The 20,621-nt window shown below is 47.5% G+C and overlaps 1 protein-coding gene across 1 annotated transcript in view; it reads right to left on the bottom strand.

Annotated features, from left to right (window-relative positions):
- The window catches only part of LOC140391467 (acetylserotonin O-methyltransferase-like), a 51,277-nt gene that overhangs the window by 4,196 nt on the left and 26,460 nt on the right, over nucleotides 1-20,621 (bottom strand). The window contains exons 5-7 of the mRNA XM_072475975.1: nucleotides 14,932-15,050; nucleotides 11,778-11,918; nucleotides 188-310 (exon numbers count right to left, since the gene is read on the bottom strand). Coding sequence (XP_072332076.1) covers nucleotides 188-310; nucleotides 11,778-11,918; nucleotides 14,932-15,050 — 383 coding nt within the window. The remainder of the gene's footprint in view (nucleotides 1-187; nucleotides 311-11,777; nucleotides 11,919-14,931; nucleotides 15,051-20,621) is intronic.

Raw genomic sequence — 20,621 nt, 5'->3', positions numbered from 1 at the left:
CGGAATCGAACCTGGGACCCTGGAGCTGTGAAGCAATTGTGCTATCCACAATGCTACCGTGCTGCCCCTTACTAGAGAGTGATCTGGGTTTCCAGCTCAGTCACATGACCACTACTGCACCATCTTCCCTTTCTGCAGAATATGAACAGCAAACCGTTAATATTACACATTGTCTGCGTAGACCCACCTGGTTTACAAGCTTTGTTAACTCTGGTAAGTAGCTCCAGGGATCTGTCGTCAGTCCAATCATGAATTATTCTAGCCAAAATGTAGAGGTCAGCATCAGGTATGGGGTCTTTGAAGAAGTCTCCTGTATTTGAAGAGAGTGGGATGTTAGGAAAATAAGGTGCGTGCCATGTGAAAAAAAACAAATAGAACTGCGGAGAGGTTTCCCCTCCTTTCTTGAGGGCACTGGCACTTAACCATCCCTAACTGCCCTTGAGAAGATGGCAGACCTTCTGGAATACAACTAACCAGGTCATTTCAGAGGGCAGTTAGGGGCCAAACAGATTGCAGCGATTCGGGACTTGGGAAAGATAGAAATGGATGACAGCTTTGCATTTGAGAGGACATTAGTGAACTAAATGGATTTGTGCAGCAATCCAGGAGTTTAATGGTTCCTATTAAGGCTAGCTTTTTATGACAGATTTTTTGCTCATAGCTTCCAAGCTCAGGGACGTTGCAATGGGGGTTACCGCGACCCCAAGGATGCACCATGGGGTCTCAGGTATGAATTGCACCGTAATTGCTCAAGAGGTTCAGAATTCAGTTGGACAACTGCCCAGCGATGGGAACCATCGGAAAGTGTGGTATCAATGGCAAACTTTGGATGGTTCCAACTGTCCGACAGTAGTAGTTACTCAGAAAACGTTAGAAGAATTAAAAACCACTTCAAAGATGGATAGCTTTGGGACTGACCACACCTGACAAGCCTACAGCGCTTGGCCCACCCCCACACAAGAACCCTCCCTCCCCCCAGAGGAACCCCCCTGACTAAACCTCACCTCACCACAACCCCACCCCCTCCCCCACACAGGGCATCCCATTGCCCCACCGCAAACCCCCACAGGACCTGCCCAACTATCTCCCCCCCACCCCTGTTCAACCCCCCACCCCTCCCGTGGGACCCCAAAGCCCCCAAATGGGAAACTCCCACCTACCCCCATTCTCTCACACCACTGATTATCCTCCTGACCCCTCCAATAGGACTCCCTCCAGCCCCCTACCGCTCAAGGGACCCCCTGACTACACCGCTACTGCTCACTACTCGCCACCGCTTACCCTCCCGACTACACCCCCAAATACCCTCGGGACCCGCAGACTGTCCGTTCCTTCCGTGGCCCACTGGCCACCCTCCCCTGCACTCTCATTCCCCCACCATTGACCACTGCCCCTTTTCTCCTTATTGACCCTGTTTTGCGAGAGGCACGATGAGAAGAAGGGATTGGTGATCAGAGGTATCTAGCTATGGGTCCAAAATGTCCACATTCAGTGCAGGTTTGGGGCAGTGTGGTGGGGGTCATATACCAGGTGTACCCCAGAAGATGCACTCCATTCCCCCTAACCCCCCCCCCTCCACCCCAGCCAGAACTGCACAAGAATTACCTGGGAAGATTACATTTCTAATGGGTAATTACCCTGCCACTGGGAACCAACCGATATGCCAATTTCAATCAGAGACTTCTGATGGTCCCAACTCTCTTAGCTGAAGTAAAAAGGATTAAAAGTACTTCTAACTCCTGGGTAACTATAGGCACTGACCACCAACCCCAACCCCCCAGCCCCCAGATAACCTTGTACCCATTTCCACCCCCCCTCCCCCACTTGACCCTATGACTACACTCTCAGACCCCCCTCACTGACCTCCTGACCCCCCCCCCAACTATATCACCCCACCCCCATTGACTATCTCCATCTCATCACCCTGAAGCCCATCCTACCCACTTACCTTCCATCCTGCCAAAGTGGAGAGAACATTTAAATGTACCTGCTCTAGGACAGCGAGTGCCATAAAGAGAGAGTGTGGTTCCCCTGCCTCCAGTGTTGTTGAACTGCACTGGAAGGGGCTCTGGAGGGGCGGCGCTGCACATTTCTGACTAGAGCTGGGCTGGGGGCCCAGGCGAGAAACATGCATCTGTAAATGAATAGGAGCAGAGTGACAATCCGACTGTGATTGCCAGGGCTGGAAGCCAAGATGTTCCAGGGGTCATGAATGTGGGGCAGGCATGATGGGCCATTAGGACTTCTCCTGTGTGTAATATCCATATGGTTTTTTTTAGAATTGACATTCTTCGGGGGTGAATTTCTGCTGCGATTTCAGTCAATCCCTGCCCTCAAAGAGATTCCCAGAATTCAACACTAAGTATTGACTGTCAGCACCATTGGACATGTTATGAATGCAATGGTTTGGGAAGATGCAATGGTGTGAGAATGTCTCTCTAATTTCAGGTAAAATGATGAAGGAACAAAAGAGATCATGTGACCAGCTCTGAATTCGGCTCGACAACTAGCTGGATTTTCACTAAGTCGGGGTGATTCGGGAGCCCTTTGAAAATGGCAGGCTGGTCCTGATCCTGGAATTCCTGACTACATTCCCGGGATCTTTGATTTTTGGGAGTGCCGGCTTGATTGTGGAGATAGACATCCCCTAATCCTCCATAATGTCCACGGAGTGGGCCAGGTTTATAAAACATCGTGGCTCGTGGCCCCTCAGGGGAGTCATGCCCCTAGGCTGCAGGAGTGAAGTTTTTATGAGGTGAGTTCAAAAGATTCTCCTCTTGACCCGCCCCACCCCCCCCCCCGCCCCCCCATGGCAAGGTAATCCCCCACCTGCATCCAATTTCCCTCATGCCTCCTCCACCAAGCTATGGCAATCCACCCGCTAATCATGCGCCCTATCCAAAGCTATGAAAATTGATCCACCCGTATGGCCCCTCAGCCCCATATGCCAAGCTATGGCATTCCATTCTCATTTAACCAAGCATAGGTAATGAGGTTTTGCTGAGAGCCCAAACATCCACTACTCTTATTGAAGCACCTGAATCCCAAGAAAAGAATTGCTTGATTGACACCTCTGGGTCACTGATATCTGCTGTCAATTTCACAATATTTATTTGCACAAGGTTTTCAGAGAATTTACAGTGCCGAAGGAGGCCATTCGGCCCATCGAGTTTGCACCGGCTCTTGGAAAGAGCACCCTACCCAAGTTCATCACCTCCACCCTATCCCCATAACCCAGTAACCCCACCCAACACTAAGGGCAATTTTGGACACTAAGGGCAATTTATCATGACCAATCCACCTAACCCGCACATCTTTGGACTGTGGGAGGAAACCGGAGCACCCGGAGAAAACCCACGCACACACGGGGAGGATGTGCAGACTCCGCACAGACAGTGTCCCAAGCCGGAATCGAACCTGGGACCCTGGAGCTGTGAAGCAATTGTGCTATCCACAATGCTACCGTGCTGCCCCGATGGCTTCAAGGCCCTGCTGTTTCTGTTATTGATAACTTTAAAGGGTCTGGATGATTGATACCTTAATTTCCCTGTAGTGAAATAAAATTTGTAGCATAGTGGAAAGTAATGAATTAATTAATTTAAAAAAATATTTGGTAATACATCCTTCTGCCACTGTAGGATTAATTGGTTCTATACAGTGTATAGTGGGTTATCAGATAGAAGTGGGTTGGTTGAAGTGTCATAGCTTGGAATAGGGCACATGACAGGCCATGGGTATGGGTTGAGTTCCATAGCTTGGCCAATGGGACATGAGGTGGCATGGATGGGGCAAAGGGAGCCTGTGGGAGGAAGGGGGTGTGAGGGGTGAGGACCTTTGGCCCATTCTGCTTTTATTTTAACTGGGACAAACCAGCTCTGAGGTGGATCATAAGACCATAAGATACAGGAGCAGAAGTGGGCCATTCGACCCAACAAGTCTGCTCCACCATTCAATGCCTTCATGTCTGTTCTCAAATGATAATCCTCAACTCCACTTTCCCACCTTATCCCCATAACCCTTGATTCCTTTACTGATTAAAAATCTGTCTATCTCCGCCTTGAACAGACTTAATGACTCAGCCTCCACAGCTCTCTGCAGTAAAGAATTCCACAGATTCACTACTCACTGAGAGAAGGAATTCCTCCTCATCGCTGTCTTAAATTGGCGATCCCTTGCTCTGAGATTATGCCCTCTGGCCTTAGACTCTCTCACATGCAAAAACAACCTCTCCGCATCTACTCTGCCAAGCCCCCTGAGAATTCTATATGTCTCAATAAGATCACCTCTCATTCTTTAAACTTCAATGAGCACAGGCCCGACCTACTCCTTCCTCGGGTAATTTTCAAACGGATACATGGCATAACACAGGGATGCGATGTACAAAGAACAAAGAACAAAGAAATGTACAGCACAGGAACAGGCCCTTCGGCCCTCCAAGCCCGTGCCGACCATACTGCCCGACTAAACTACAATCTTCTACACTTCCTGGGTCCGTATCCTTCTATTCCCATCCTATTCATATATTTGTCAAGATGCCCCTTAAATGTCCCTATCGTCCCTGCTTCCACTACCTCCTCCGGTAGCGAGTTCCAGGTACCCACTACCCTCTGCGTAAAAAACTTGCCTCGTACATCTACTCTAAACCTTGCCCCTCTCACCTTAAACCTATGCCCCCTAGTAATTGACCCCTCTACCCTGGGGAAAAGCCTCTGACTATCCACTCTGTCTATGCCCCTCATAATTTTGTATACCTCTATCAGGTCGCCCCTCAACCTCCTTCGTTCCAGTGAGAACAAACCGAGTTTATTCAACCGCTCCTCATAGCTTATGCCCTCCATACCAGGCAACATTCTGGTAAATCTCTTCTGCACCCTCTCTAAAGCCTCCACATCCTTCTGGTAGTGTGGCGACCAGAATTGAACACTATACTCCAAGTGTGGCCTAACTAAGGTTCTATACAGCTGCAACATGACTTGCCAATTCTTATACTCAATGCCCCAGCCAATGAAGGCCAGCATGCCGTATGCCTTCTTGACTACCTTCTCCACCTGTGTTGCCCCTTTCAATGACCTGTGGACCTGTACTCCTAGATCTCTTTGACTTTCAATACTCTTGAGGGTTCTACCATTCACTGTATATTCCCTACCTGCATTAGACCTTCCAAAATGCATTACCTCACATTTGTCCGGATTAAACTCCATCTGCCATCTCTCCGCCAAAGTCTCCAGACAATCTAAATCCTGCTGTATCCTCTGACAGTCCTCATCGCTATCCGCAATTCCACCAACCTTTGTGTCGTCTGCAAACTTACTAATCAGACCAGTTACATTTTCCTCCAAATCATTTATATATACGACAAAGAGCAAAGGTCCCAGCACTGATCCCTGTGGAACACCACTGGTCACAGCCCTCCAATTAGAAAAGCATCCCTCCATTGCTACCCTCTGCCTTCTATGGCCTAGCCAGTTCTGTATCCACCTTGCCAGTTCACCCCTGATCCCGTGTGACTTCACCTTTTGTACTAGTCTACCATGAGGGACCTTGTCAAAGGCCTTACTGAAGTCCATATAGACAACATCTACTGCCCTACCTGCATCAATCATCTTAGTGACCTCCTCGAAAAACTCTATCAAGTTAGTGAGACACGACCTCCCCTTCACAAAACCGTGCTGCCTCTCACTAATACGTCCATTTGCTTCCAAATGGGAGTAGATCCTGTCTCTAAGAATTCTCTCCAGTAATTTCCCTACCACTGACGTAAGGCTCACCGGCCTGTAGTTCCCGGGATTATCCTTGCTACCCTTCTTAAACAGAGGAACAACATTGGCTATTCTCCAGTCCTCCGGGACATCCCCTGAAGACAGCGAGGATCCAAAGATTTCTGTCAAGGCCTCAGCAATTTCCTCTCCAGCCTCCTTCAGTATTCTGGGGTAGATCCCATCAGGCCCTGGGGACTTATCTACCTTAATATTTTTTAAGACACCCAAATGTAGATGTAGCCTTTAGAAAACTTGGAGGTGGACTTCCGGGTGCGGCGATGACCAGCTAAGTCTCACGTTTCGGCAGCTCCCGGTGGAACGGACTTTTGGGCTCTTAATAGGAGCCCCATCGGCAATTTTAACGGCAAATAACACTGTGCGGTAATCCAGAAGGGAATCCCCCCCGGACACGGATGGAAAAAAGAGAGGAAAGTAGCCGGATTGTGGTGGATCCTCAAGAGCAGCGGCCAGGAAGGCAGGCACAAAGCAAGATGGCGTCGGAAGACTTCCCAGATTGTTAAACCTGCGACCCTGTAACTTCTCTCTCTTCCCCATGTCGTGGGGGAGGGGGTGAGGGAGGATGAGGAGCTGTGGGCGCCGGCCATTGGGGGCGGGGCCAAAAGGGGAAGCGCGGGCTTTGTTCCCGCGCTATGGTAATCATGGCGGGAACAGGGAAGCAGGAAGGAGGGGGCCTCGCACAGTGTGAGCCGAGGTCATGGGGGGAAGCCGAGGTTGGCCAGAGTTTGCTGACTTCTGGGAGCAACATGGGGGGTGCAATTACGCTAGCTTGGGATCTAGCGGGGGGGGGGGGGTTAACTGGGTTGCTGCTGCTGGGGAGAAGGGGGAGCTGGTATGGGAGGGGGGGGTCGGGGCGGGGAGGCGCCGCCTGGGGGGGATACAGCTACGTGGGAACCGGGTGAGGAGCTGGATTGAAAAAGGAAATGGCTAGTCGTCAAGGGGGGGGGGGGGGTAAAGAGCCCCCCAACCTGGTTGATCACGTGGAATGTGAGAGGGCTGAACGGGCCGATTAAGAGGGCACGGGTACTCGCACACCTAAAGAAACTTAAGGCAGATGTGGTTATGCTTCAGGAGACGCATCTGAAGCTGACAGACCAGGTTAGACTTCGCAAAGGATGGGTGGGGCAGGTGTTTCATTCGGGGCTGGATGCAAAAAACAAGGGGGTGGCCATACTAGTGGGGAAGCGGGTAATGTTTGAGGCAAAGACTATAGTGGCAGATAGTGGGGGTAGATACGTGATGGTGAGTGGCAAACTGCAAGGGGAAGCGGTGGTATTGGTGAACGTGTATGCCCCGAACTGGGATGATGCCAATTTTATGAGGCGTATGTTAGGACGCATCCCGGACCTAGAGGCGGGAAAGTTGGTAATGGGTGGAGACTTTAATACGGTGCTGGACCCAGGGCTGGACAGATCGAGGTCCAGGACCAGAAGGAGGCCGGCTGCAGCTAGGTTGCTTAAGAATTTTATGGTGCAGATGGGAGGAGTAGATCCCTGGAGATTTAGTAGACCTAGGAGTAAGGAGTTTTCGTTTTTCTCCTATGTACATAAAGTATTTTCACGAATAGATTTTTTTGTTTTGGGAAGGGCACTGATCCCAAAGGTGACGGGGACGGAGTACACTGGGTGGACCTGGAGATAGGGGAAGAAAAACAACAGCTTCCACCCTGGAGAATGGACATGGGATTATTGGCAGATGAGGGGGTGTGTTTAAGGGTGAGGGGGTGTATTGAAAGGTACTTGGAAATTAATGATAATGGGGAGGTACAGGTGGGAGTGGTCTGGGAGGCACTGAAGGCAGTGGTTAGAGGGGAGCTGATATCTATTAGGGCACATAAAGGTATGCAGGAGGGTAGGGAAAGGGAGCGGTTGTTGAAAGAACTGCTGAGGGTGGACAGACAATACGCGGAGGCACCGGAGGAGGGACTATACAGGGAAAGGCAAAGGCTACATATAGAGTTTGACTTGTTGACTACGGGTAAGGCAGAGGCACAATGGAGGAAGGCACAGGGTGTACAGTACGAATATGGGGAGAAGGCGAGTAGGTTGTTGGCCCACCAACTGAGGAAAAGGGGAGCAGCGAGGGAGATAGGAGGGGTGAGAGATGAGGAGGGGGAGATGGAGCGGGGAGCGGAGAGAGTGAATGGAGTGTTCAAGGCATTTTATGAAAGATTATATGAAGTGCAGCCCCCGGACGGGAAGGAGAGAATGATGTGCTTTCTGGATCAGCTGGAATTTCCTAAGGTGGAGGAACAGGAGAGAGTGAGGCTGGGAGCACAGATTGAGACGGAGGAAGTAGTGAAAGGGATTGGAAGCATGCAGGCGGGGAAGGCCCCGGGACCAGACGGATTCCCAGTTGAATTCTATAAGAAATATTTGGACTTGCTGGCCCCGCTACTGATGAGAACCTTTAATGAGGCGAGGGAAAGGGAGCAGCTGCCCCCGACTATGTCAGAGGCAACGATATCGCTCCTCCTAAAGAAGGAAAAAGACCCGCTGCAATGCGGGTCATACAGGCCCATTTCCCTCCTGAATGTGGATGCTAAGATCCTGGCCAAGGTAATGGCAATGAGGATAGAGGATTGTGTCCCGGGGGTGGTCCATGAGGACCAAACTGGGTTTGTGAAGGGGAGACAGCTAAATACAAATATACGGAGGCTGCTAGGGGTAATGATGATGCCCCCACCAGAGGGGGAAGCGGAGATAGTGGTGGCGATGGATGCCGAGAAAGCATTTGATAGAGTGGAGTGGGATTATTTGTGGGAGGTGTTGAGGAGATTTGGCTTTGGGGATGGGTATATCAGGTGGGTACAGTTGCTGTATAGGGCCCCGATGGCGAGCGAGGTCACGAATGGACGGGGGTCTGACTATTTTAGGCTCCATAGAGGGACGAGGCAGGGATGTCCTCTGTCCCCGTTATTGTTTGCACTGGCGATTGAACCCCTGGCCATGGCACTGAGGGGTTCCAGGAAGTGGAGGGGAGTACTTAGGGGGGGAGAAGAACACCGGGTATCTCTATATGCGGACGATTTGTTGCTATATGTGGCGGACCCGGCGGAGGGGATGACAGAGATAATGCGGATACTTGGTGAGTTTGGGGATTTTTCAGGGTATAAACTGAACATGGGGAAAAGTGAGTTATTTGTGGTGCACCCGGGGGAGCAGAGCAGAGAGATAGAGGATTTACCGTTGAGGAAGGTAACAAGGGACTTCTGGTACCTGGGGATCCAGATAGCCAAGAATTGGGGTACATTACATAGGCTTAATTTAACGCGGTTGGTGGAACAGATGGAGGAGGATTTCAAGAGATGGGACATGGTGTCCTTGTCATTGGCAGGTAGGGTGCAGGCGGTTAAAATGGTGGTCCTCCCGAGATTCCTTTTTGTGTTCCAGTGCCTCCCGGTGGTGATCACGAAGGCTTTTTTCAAAAGAATTGAGAAGAGCATTATGAGTTTTGTGTGGGCTGGGAAGACCCTGAGAGTGAGGCGGGGATTCTTGCAGCGTAGTAGGGACAGGGGGCGGCTGGCACTACCGAGCCTAAGTGAGTACTACTGGGCCGCCAATGTTTCAATGGTGTGTAAGTGGATGGGAGAAGGGGAGGGAGCGGCGTGGAAGAGAATGGAGAGGGCGTCCTGCATGGGGACTAGCCTGCAAGCAATGGTGACGGCGCCGTTGCCATTCTCACCAAAGAAATACACCACAAGCCCGGTGGTGGTGGCTACATTGAGAATTTGGGGGCAGTGGAGACGGCATAGGGGAGGGACGGGAGCTTCGGTGCGGTCCCCGATAAGAAACAATCATAGGTTCGTTCCGGGGAGAATGGATGGGGGATTTGGAGCATGTCAAAGAGCTGGGGTAGTACAATTAAGAGATCTGTTTGTAGATGGGACGTTTGCGAGTTTGGGAGCGCTGACGGAGAAATATGGGTTGCCCCAAGGGAATGCATTTCGGTATATGCAATTGAGGGCTTTTGTGAGGCAACAGGTGAGGGAATTCCCGCAGCTCCCGACGCAGGAAGTGCAGGATAGAGTGATCTCAGAGACATGGGTGGGGGACGGTAAGGTAGTGGACATATACAGGGAGATGAGGGACGAGGGGGAGATCATGGTAGGTGAACTGAAAGGGAAATGGGAAGAAGAACTGGGGGAGGAGATTGAGGAGGGGCTGTGGGCGGATGCCCTACGTAGGGTAAACTCATCGTCCTCGTGTGCCAGGCTAAGCCTGATACAATTTAAGGTGCTACACAGGGCGCATATGACTGGAGCACGCTTAGTAAATTTTTTGGGGTAGAGGATAGGTGTGCGAGATGCTCGAGAGGCCCAGCGAATCACACCCACATGTTCTGGTCATGCCCGGTACTACAGGGCTTCTGGGTGGGGGTGGCAATGGTGCTTTCGAAGGTGGTGGGGGTCCGGGTCGAACCAAGCTGGGGGTTGGCTATATTTGGGGTTGCAGAAGAGCCGGGAGTGCAGGAGACGAGAGAGGCTGACGTGTCGGCCTTTGCGTCCCTTGTAGCCCGGCGCAGGATATTGTTAATGTGGAAGGAAGCTAGGCCCCCGGGGGTGAAGACCTGGATAAACGATATGGCAGGGTTCATAAAGTGAGAACGGATTAAGTTCATGTTAAGGGGTTCGGCTTAGGGGTTCACCAGGCGGTGGCAACAGTTCGTCGACTACCTCACAGAAAGATAGAGGGAATGGAAAAGAAGTAGATAACAGCAGCAACCCAGGGGGGAGGGCGGGGGGGGGGGGGAATCGGACGGACTCTCAGGGATGTTATTGTACATGTATAGGTATTTGGTATATGTAATTGTATACTGGACTGTTGGACTGTAATTTTGGAGAGTATTTATTTTGGACAAGGCAGTTGCCATTTAGTTTTGTTTTTCTTTTGTTTTTGTTTATATATATTATTTATTTATTTGTTTAAAACTGGCCACGGCTATTTAGATTGCTTTATTGTTGTGTAAAAGAAACACTACGTATTGTTATGTTTGGCCAAAAAACTCGAATAAAATATATTTTTAAAAAAAGAAAACTTGGAGGTCTGAGAATGTGTCTTCTAGTCCAAACAGAAGGCTGAATCGTGTGCTGCTGGGTACGGGGTTTGCTGCTCTGTAGGGGAGGACTCATTATTAATGGAAATGCCATCATTTCAGACCATCTCCACGACAACGCCTCCCTATTACCCAAATTCCACTACTTTATGCGACAGGTTCCAGATTTAACGGCTTATCCTTTCCTGAAAGTGAATATCCTGAGCAATGATTCCCTGTAACATAGGATGTAGGATAAGGAGTAGGCCATTCAGCCCTATGAGCTGGCTCTGCCACTGAATATCAGGGCTGCTCTGAGGGGTTTCAACTCCAATTTGCCATCTGCCCCCATAACCCTTAACTCCCTTGTCTACCAAAAATCTGTCCAGCTCTGACTGGGGTAAATTCAATGACTCAGCCTCAACGACTTTCTGGGTTAAGAGAGTTCCACAGCCAAATTAATTACCCTTCAACAGCAAAAGAATTCTCCTCATCTCCACCTTAAATAGTAGACCTCTTATTCTTAAACCGTGACCCCCTGCTTCTGCTCTCTCCCACAAGTGGAAACATCCTCCTGGTACGATCAAAGCTGAATCGTGCTTAGCTGGGTAGAACCTAGTGTTGTTAGCAGATGGGTAATTTGAGACTGTCTTAATCGGCTTGTCACTAATTACCAAAATAGCAATTTGGAACACGAGTGCAGTAATTTGAGACATGGCATGTGGTAAGTGTAGCGTTTTATGGGAGGAACAGGTAACTTTGGAGTTATGGCTCCCAAAGCTCTCTCACTGGTATTCTTTTTTTCCTCATTTCGTTTCTGTTGCAGACTAATTGAAAGAGACTGATGGCTACGGTTACACAACACCTCCATTATCTTTATATCCCACGCCAACTAGGACGGTTGAGAGCAAAGCAGATGGACAGCGGCCGTTTTGACCATCCAGCAGTTTCCCCAGTTCGGTGTACCTTCATGAAATGTAATCCGTTCTTCATCTGGGCTCACAAAGTATCTTCCTGCCATTTCCACGACTTTAGGAAGGTCGTAGATAGTTACCCTTGACCGCGGATATGCAGAGATACATTCCTTGGCTATTGCACCAGTACATCCTTCAAAACAGATGGGAAGAAAAAAAAAATATGCCTTTTCAATTTTAAACTGGTAACATTGCAAAGATTTATTTTTAATCATTTCATGAGGCCACTGGGTGAGATCATTATGTGAATAAAAGTTACGCCAGGACAGGAGAGATAGATTATAACAGTAACCAGATACTAAGAAATAATAAGATAACGATAATTGTTTTTAGTGTCACAAGTAGGCTTACGTTAACACTGCAATGAAGTTACTGTGAAATAACTAAAATGCAGACAATTTGAAAATCTTTGGTGTGCTTTTCCCCATTGTATTCTTGCTCCTGTTTCTGTTTTTTTCAACTTTGACTCTTTTCCGTATTATAACCCACACGGGTCTTACGGAATAGGGATGATTAACTGCCCCGTGGATCTTGCAGAGTACAAGCTTCCACGATAAGGGGGCGGGGGACCTTTAACAACACTTGGCCTTGTATAAGTAGAGTCAGCCAGAAATACACCAACTAGAGAAGATCCTATAGGGATCTACTGGAGCTGTACATAATAGTTTGCTGTAAAATAAAGTAACTTTTTGTTTCAACCAAACTCGGTGTGGACTCTTTGTTGCCCTTCCAAATTCACATAGAGATCATTCTATTTGGATTGGATTGGATTGGTGTAGTGTCACATGTACGAAGGTAAAGTGAAAAGTATTGTTCTGCGTGCAGCTCAAACAGATCATTCCGTACGAGAAAAGAAAATACATAATTGGGCAAACATAAAATAAACAATATAAAGACATAGTCAGGCATCGGGTGAAGCATACAGGAGTGTAGTACTACTCAGTAGAGAAGATGTGCGAGGAGAACAGATCAGTCCAGAAGTCCATCAGTCCACAAGAGGGCCAGTCAGGAGTCTGGTAACAGCGGGGAAGAAGCTGTTTTTGAATCTGTTCGTGCGTGTTCTCCGACTTTTGTATCTCCTGCCCGATGGAAGAAGTTGAAAGAGTGAGTAAGTATTCTAACTTTTCTTCCCGTTGTATATCTAATATTCAAATATGTTAATTCATCTGCATTTGTCTGCCTTCCTGTGCCAGGAGGTCCGAGTGACTTTACAAAACATTCCATTTGGTTCATTCTAAAATAGTTGTGAAGGCAAAGGTCGGAGTGATTGACAGGCGTGACCCAGTCAACCATTGGCATTTCTTCAGTTCCAAAAGCAGCAGGAGAATTGCTGGGGCAGGGACTCCTCACTGGACTAAACAAAAAGATTCACCTTTAATGTAGTAAACTGCCTTGTGGTATTTCACAGGAGTATTATTAAATACCGAGCAACATAAGATAGGAACACAGGATATAGAATCATAGAATTTACAGTGCAGAAGGAGGCCACTCGGCCCATCGAGTCTGCACCAGCTCTTGGAAAGAGCACCCTACCCAAGCCCACACCCTATCCCCATAACCCAGTAACCCCACCCAACACTAAGGGCAATTTTGGACACTAAGGGCAATTTAGCATGGCTAATCCACCTAACCTGCACATCTTTGGACTGTGGGAGGAAACCGGAGCACCCGGAGGAAACCCACAGGGAGAACGTGCAGACTCCGCACAGGCAGTGACCCAAGCCGGTAATCGAACCTGGGACCCTGGAGCTGTGAAGCAATTGTGCTAACCACTATGCTACCATGCAGGAGTAGACCATTTGGCCCCTCGAATCTGCTGCACCATTCAAGTAGATCATGGCTGATCTTCATTACCATTTTCCCTGCACTATCTTCAGATCTCTTGATGCCTTTAATATCGAAACATCTATCGATCTCTCTATTGGGAATGTATTCAATGGCTGTGACTCCACAGCCCATCTGGAGTAGAGAATTCCAAAGACTCACCATCTTCTGAGTGAAGAAATTTCTTCTCATCCCAGCCCTGCCCCTTATTCGGAGACCTTTTCCCCTAGTACCAGACTCGCGGATCAGGAGAAACATCCTTCCTGAATCTACCCTGTCAGGTCTTGTAAGAACTTTGTATGTTTGAATGAGATCACCTCCCATTCTTCTGAATGCTAGAAAATTCAGGCCCTGTCTCCTAAATCTCTCCTCAGAGAGCAACCCTGCCATCCCAGGAATCAGTCTGGTGCACTGTTGCTGCACCTCCTCCATGGCACGTATATCCCTCCCTCGTTAAGGGGGTTAAAACTGTACATGTTACCCCAGGTGCAGTCCAACCAAGACTCCACATGACTGCAGCAAGACCTTTCTAGTCTGCACTCTGCCTGTAACAAAGGCCAACATACCATCCACCCACCAGCAATTGCCCGCTGCACTTGCATGTTAACGTTCAGTGACTCATGAACAACTACACACAAATAATAGGGCAGATTTGTTCAAAGAGTTAGATTTTAAGCAGTGAGAGGTAGAGATGGCAGTGAGGTTGAAGGAACAAATTCCAGAGTTTAAGGCCTCAGTAGCTGAAGACACACTCCCAATGGTGGGCTTGCTGGGGGGGATTGTGGTGAGGGGGCAGGCAATGAAAATTGGGGATATGCAAGTGGCCGGGCTTGGAGGAACGATGAGATCTTGAAGCCCACAGCAGAGATAAGGAGGAGTGAGGACACAGAGGGAAGCAAAATTGAGGCTTTGCTGGAATGGGAGCCATTGTAAGTCGGTGAGCCCTCAGATAAGTATGCTTCTCTGTGTCACTTGCAGTGTTCATCTGATATTTTAACAAATGTTGTCGCAATAATATCCAGTGATATGATGACACAAGGCGAACAAGCCCCTCTTAAAAGCCGGTCAAAGGTTGGCATTAGCAGAAGAGCAGGAATCAACAATGGATCTTAAGTGGGTCATCTTGTGCATTCCTACTAACGAGGTTAAGTTTGAATGGGACAAGGTAACTCATTCCTTGTACTTAATGGGTGGGACATGGCAGTGGTATCAAAGAGAAATCAATTAATTAAATATAAACACACTTCTAATTACAAGTTTCTTAGGTCCTGAAACATAAACATTTTGAGAAAGTCGCATGCGGGCAGTTACAATTCACTTACCGCCAAGGTCAAAGATGTTGGTAAAAGTTGAAAGGTCAAAGGCCGTTACCACATCCTTTCCACAGATATTCCAAATTGAATTCATCAGTTGCATGAACTTCAACATTTCCTCCTCGGATCTATGGTATCACAGCATTAATGATGTTGACATGACAATGAGGGGATGTTAGTGTTAAAATGTGTGACTCAATCATGCTCAATTTTTTTTTGCTGTTGTTATTTTAACAGAGATGTTAACACCAAACATCAGTTAAAATAACAGGTCAAAGAAATTGCCTATGAATGGGGTAATCTACAATTCCTACATGACAATTTCATTCCTAAGTTGTTTTGCCAAGTGCCATGATAGAGAGATATTCGGAACTTTGGCCCAGAAAGGGGTCCAAGATGTGCCAGGCAATTTTGGGGTTAAAAAGATTAATCGCACCAGACTCATAGGAATAGGCCTACACCCTGAGTTACCTTGTCCCATTCAAACTTAACCTCGTTAGTAGGAATGCACAAGGTGACCCACTCAAGAGCCATTGTCATTTGGGACATCCTTGCTTGACCAGCCATCAGCCCATCACAGAGTCTGGTGATCTATTTGACCATCAATGGAAGGTTAATTGCATATGAATGGCATAGCACTGTTCTTTTGTATAAACAGAGGGGGGCAATCAGCTAAGATAATGATAATAGGTTCAAGCCTGACCGCCTCAAGGGAGAATCTCTGTTTTTAAAAGGCTGTGAAATCGACCAGGAAGATCATGAAAGTTGCCACCGAGGCAGACTTGAAAAAAAGATTCTGAGCAAATGTCCCTCACAGAAGAAAATTGTTTCATAAATGCAGGTATTGTCTTTGTCTGTTTATTTAAGTGGAACAAGAGCTGCCTTTTCATGTACATTGTGGTTTAATGGGAACTCGTATATTCAGGTTAAGAAACTGCATATAATCTATTAGTGTTAGCTGAAGTAAAAGTTTAAATATTGTTTTCTTTGCTTTTGTTTTAATAAAGTTTGCTATATAAAATACCCAAGCGGTATTTCTGATTTTATCATTCCTGGAACCAATCGATCTTTCTACACTGCATTTATAATTTATAAATTTAGGGACAGCATGTGGCGCAGTGGTTAGCATTGCTGCCTATGGCGCTGAGGACTCGGATTCGAATCCCAGCCCTGGTCACTGTCCATGTGGAGTTTGCACATTCTCCCCGTGTTTGCGTGGGTTTCACCCCCACAACCCAGGTTAGGTGGATTGGCCATGTTGAATTGCCTCTTAATTGGAAATAAAATAATTGGGTACTTGAAATTTATAAAAAAACAGTTATGGAATCTGGTCCAGCCTCTTAACTTCTGCTGAGAGCTGACCAGATGGTTGTAGCACAAGACACACAAGTAAATGAGTGAATGTAGTCATGATTAGGCAGTAATAGTGATGACAAGATGGCAAATCAACAGGGTAAGATAGTTTTCCAAGGCATTGCAAACTTTAACCAATTGAGGGGCTCAGATGATCCATGTCTTAACTTAACCTCTGAGGAATAGAGGAGAATAGGGACATTGGAGTTATTTTCGATCCATCGGACCTGTTCTGTCATTCAAACAGATCATGCCACCTCCATCTGCCTCCACACAATTTCCCCCCATTGTGTCCATATCCTTGATATCATTGGTGCCCAGAACATGCTCAGTGACTGAGCTTCCATTGCCCTCTCGGGGTGGGGAATTCCAAAGTGAAGAAATTCCTCCTCATTTCAGTCTTAAATAGCCTGCCCCTCATTCTGAGACTGTGTCCCCTGGTTATAGACTCACCAGCCAGGGGAAACATCCTCTCCACATCTACCCTGTCACACCCTGTAAGAATTCTGTAAGTTTCAATGAGGCCATCTCTCATTCTTTGAAACCAAAGAGAATACAAGCTCAGTTTCTTCAATCTCTCCTCATATCCTGCCATCTCTTGAACCTCCATTGCATTCCCTCCATGGCAAGTATATCCTCCCTTAGATAAGGAGATTAAATATGTAGGCAATACTTGGAGTGTGGTCTCGTCAAGGTCCTAATGTCCATTTCTTGATTGGTGTAGTTTCCTTTATGTATTTCGGCAAGTTTCAGCTGCCGACTGCAAGGTAGCAAATTGGAGATACCGGCACACAAGATGTGAAAGAATGAATGTAGAACGCATTCAGCAACAAACTACTGCGCTAAGTTTGCTGTTATTTTGTGTAGATGTTTGACAGTCCAACGCCACGCAGTTTAGGTGGATTGGACATGCTAAATTGCCCTTAATGCCCAAAAAGTTTAGGAGGGGTTATTGGGGTACAGGGATAGGGTGGAAGTGAGGGTTTAAAGTAGGTCGGTGCAGACTCGATGGGCCGAATGGCCGACTTCTGCACTGTATGTTCTATGTTCTAAGCATCAAGTAGTGGGGGAGAGGAAAGGTGTCCCAGGTTACTTGAAAAAGAGTCAGAGGGTGAGTTAGCAACCAAAATGGAGACTCGAGGGGAAATTATATAATTCTGAACATGAAGATAAAAGCAAATTACTGCGGGTGCTGAAATCTGAAACAAAAATAGAACAGGTCTGACAGAATCTGTGGTGAGAAAAGGGAGCTAACGTTTCGAGTCTGGATGACTTTTTGTCAAAGGATTTGACAAACCTTAAAGTTAGGGCTAAGCTGTTGTGCAATGGTTCCAGTAAGCACTTGAAAAATGAAATGAAATGAAATGAAAATCGCTTATTGTCACAAGTAGGCTTCAAATGAAGTAACTGTGAAAAGCCCCTAGTCGCCACATTCCGGCGCCTGTTCGGGGAGGCTGGGTACGGGAATTGGACCGTGCTGCTGGCCCGCCTTGGTCTGCTTTAAAAGCATTAGCCCTGTGCTAAACCAGCCTCACTTCTCCATCTCGAGGGCAGTGAAATCTTGAACACACTCAAAAAGCTGGAGAGGTGAGGTCAATTGAAACTTTTCTCCTTTGTTCACAGGACCTGGACGTCGCTGGCCGAGCCAGCATTTTCCTTTAATGCCCATCCCTAAATTCTCCTGAGAAGGTGGTGGACTTCTTGAACCGCTGCTGTCCATGTGGTTTGTGGGGAGGGAGTTCCATGTTTTTGACCCAGTGACAGTGAAGGAATGGAATTGAAATTCTCAAAATTGAGATTGATCAGTTGATGTTAGGCAAGGGAATTATGAGCTATGGAACAAAAGTGGATAAATGGGATTTGGATGCAAGTCAGCCATGATCCAATTGAATGGCGGGCGGCACAGTAGCACAGTGATTAACACTGTTGCTTCACAGCGCCAGGGTCCCAAGTTTGATTCCCGGACTGGTTCACTGTCAATGCGGAGTCTGCACGTTCTCCCTGTGTCTGCGTGTGTTACCTCCGGGTGCTCCGGTTTTCTCCCACAAGTCCCGAAAGATGCGTTGTTAGGTGAATTGGGGCGTTAGCAGTGATAGAATAGCTTATCCCTCACTCTACTATCACTCTATCACCCAGGGAATCAACCCTAAAAATGAGGTGTCAACCTGTTAAAGCCATAACACAGGACTACCTGCGTGTCAAATAGCGTAAAGCAGCATTTTGTAGACATAACTAAGCGATCCCACAACCAATGGATCAGATCTAAGCTCCACAGTCTTGCCACACCCAGTTGTGAATGGTGGTGGACAATTACACAACTGGCTGGAAGAGGACACTCCACAAATATCCCCATCCTCAATGATGGCAGAGTCCAGTACATCAGTACAAAGAAAAGGCTGAAGCATTTGCAACAATCTTCAGCCAGACACGCTGAAGTGATGGCCACAGATGCCAGTCTTCAGCCATTTCAATTTACTCCCCTTGATATCAAGGAATGACTAAAGGCACTGGATACTGCAAAGGCCTATGGGCCCTGACAATATTTCAGCAACAGTACAGATGACCTGTACTCCAGAACTAACCATGCCTTCAGCCAAGCTGTTCCTGTGCCACTTGGATTTCAAGGGTTCAAAAGGGTAGTTCACCACCACCTTCTCAAAGGCAATTAGGGATGGGCAATGAATACTGGTCTACCCAGTGAAGCCCATATTCCTTGGCTGAAAACAAAAGTACATCTACAGCACTAGCAGCAATCTGACATAGTAGAAATTTGCCCAGTTATGTCTTGTTCACAAAAAACAGGACAAATTTCGTCTGGACAATTATCGCCCTATCAGTTAGTCTTGATCATCAGCAAAGTGATGGAGGGAGTCTCCGACAGTGCTTCCAAGCTGCACTTACTCAACAATAACCTGCTCATTGATGCTGAGCTTGGCTTCTTCCAAGGCCACACAGTTTGTGACCTCATTACAGCCTTACCCCAAACATGGACAAAGAGCTGAACTCAAGAAGTGAGGCGAGAGTAACTGCCCCTGACATCAAGATAGCATTTGAGAATGGCATCAATGAACCCTTAACCAAACTAAAATCACTGAAAATCAGTGCTTGAAGTCATACCTAGCTCAGGAAAAGATGATGGCAGCTGTTAACGGTCAACTATCTAATTCCTGGGACATTACTGCATGAGTTCCTCAGGATAGGTCCTCGGTCCAACCATCTTCAGCTGCTTCATCAATGACCTTCTCTCCTTCATAAGATCAGAAGTGGGGATGGTCACTGATGAATGCACAATGTTCAGCACCATTTGTGACGCCTTCGATACTGAAACAGTCTGTGCCTATATGCAGTAGACCTAGACAATGTTCAGGATTATAAGACCTAGACAATGTTCAGGATTGGGGGAATAAATTGTAAGCAACATCTGCACCATACAAGTGCCAGGCAATGGTCCTCTCCAATAAGAGAGAATCCAGCCATCACCTCTTGACATTACATCCCTGAATCCCCTGCAATCAACATCCTGGGGGTTACCATTGGCTAGAAACTGAACTGGACTAGCCATATAAATAGTGTGGCGACAAAAGCAGTTCAGGGGCATGAAACTATACTGCAAGTAGCATCTCTCCTGACTCAGCAAAGCCTGTCTGCCATCCACAAGGCACAAGTCAGGAGTGTGATGGAATACTCTCCACTTGCCTGGGTGAGTGCAGCTCCAACAACACTCAAGATGACTGACAAATAGCAGTAATGTGTACCATCTACATAATGCAATAGAGAAAATTACTAAGCCTTCTTTAACAGCACCTCTAAACCCATGTCCTCTATCATCTAGAAGGACAAGGGTAGCAGATACCTGGGAATACCACCATCTGCAAGTTCCCCTCCAAGCTGCTCGCCATCCTGTCTTGGAACTTTATCACCGTTCCTTCACTGTCACTGGGTCGAAATCCTGGAACTTCCTCCCTAACAGCACTGTAGGTGTGCCTACAACACAGTGACTGCAGCGGTTCAAGAAGGCAGCTCACCATCATCTGCTGAACTGGCCTTGTCAGTAACATTCACGTCCAACAAGTAAAAAGAAAAATGTGACTCCAGACCCACAGCAATGTGTTTGATTCCTAACTGCCCGGGAAATGGGCGAGCAAGCCACCTCCGCTGCCTCAGGGCTGCTCCATTGCACTGCAACATTTCACAAAGGTGGCGCTTTCTTAAGCGCAATTAATGAGGAGCAATAAATGTTGGCCTTGCCAGTGATGCTAACATCCTTTAAATGATTAAATGATAGACATTAAACTATTTTCTGCCGATGCTTTTGGAGGGAAAGAGGAGTGTAGGGGTGGTTTTGT

This window comes from Scyliorhinus torazame, chromosome 15 (genome assembly GCF_047496885.1).
Source record: "Scyliorhinus torazame isolate Kashiwa2021f chromosome 15, sScyTor2.1, whole genome shotgun sequence".
NCBI lineage: Eukaryota > Metazoa > Chordata > Chondrichthyes > Carcharhiniformes > Scyliorhinidae > Scyliorhinus > Scyliorhinus torazame.
The sequence above is the reverse complement of the archived record's forward strand: the minus strand, read 5'-3'. Positions and strand labels throughout refer to the sequence as shown.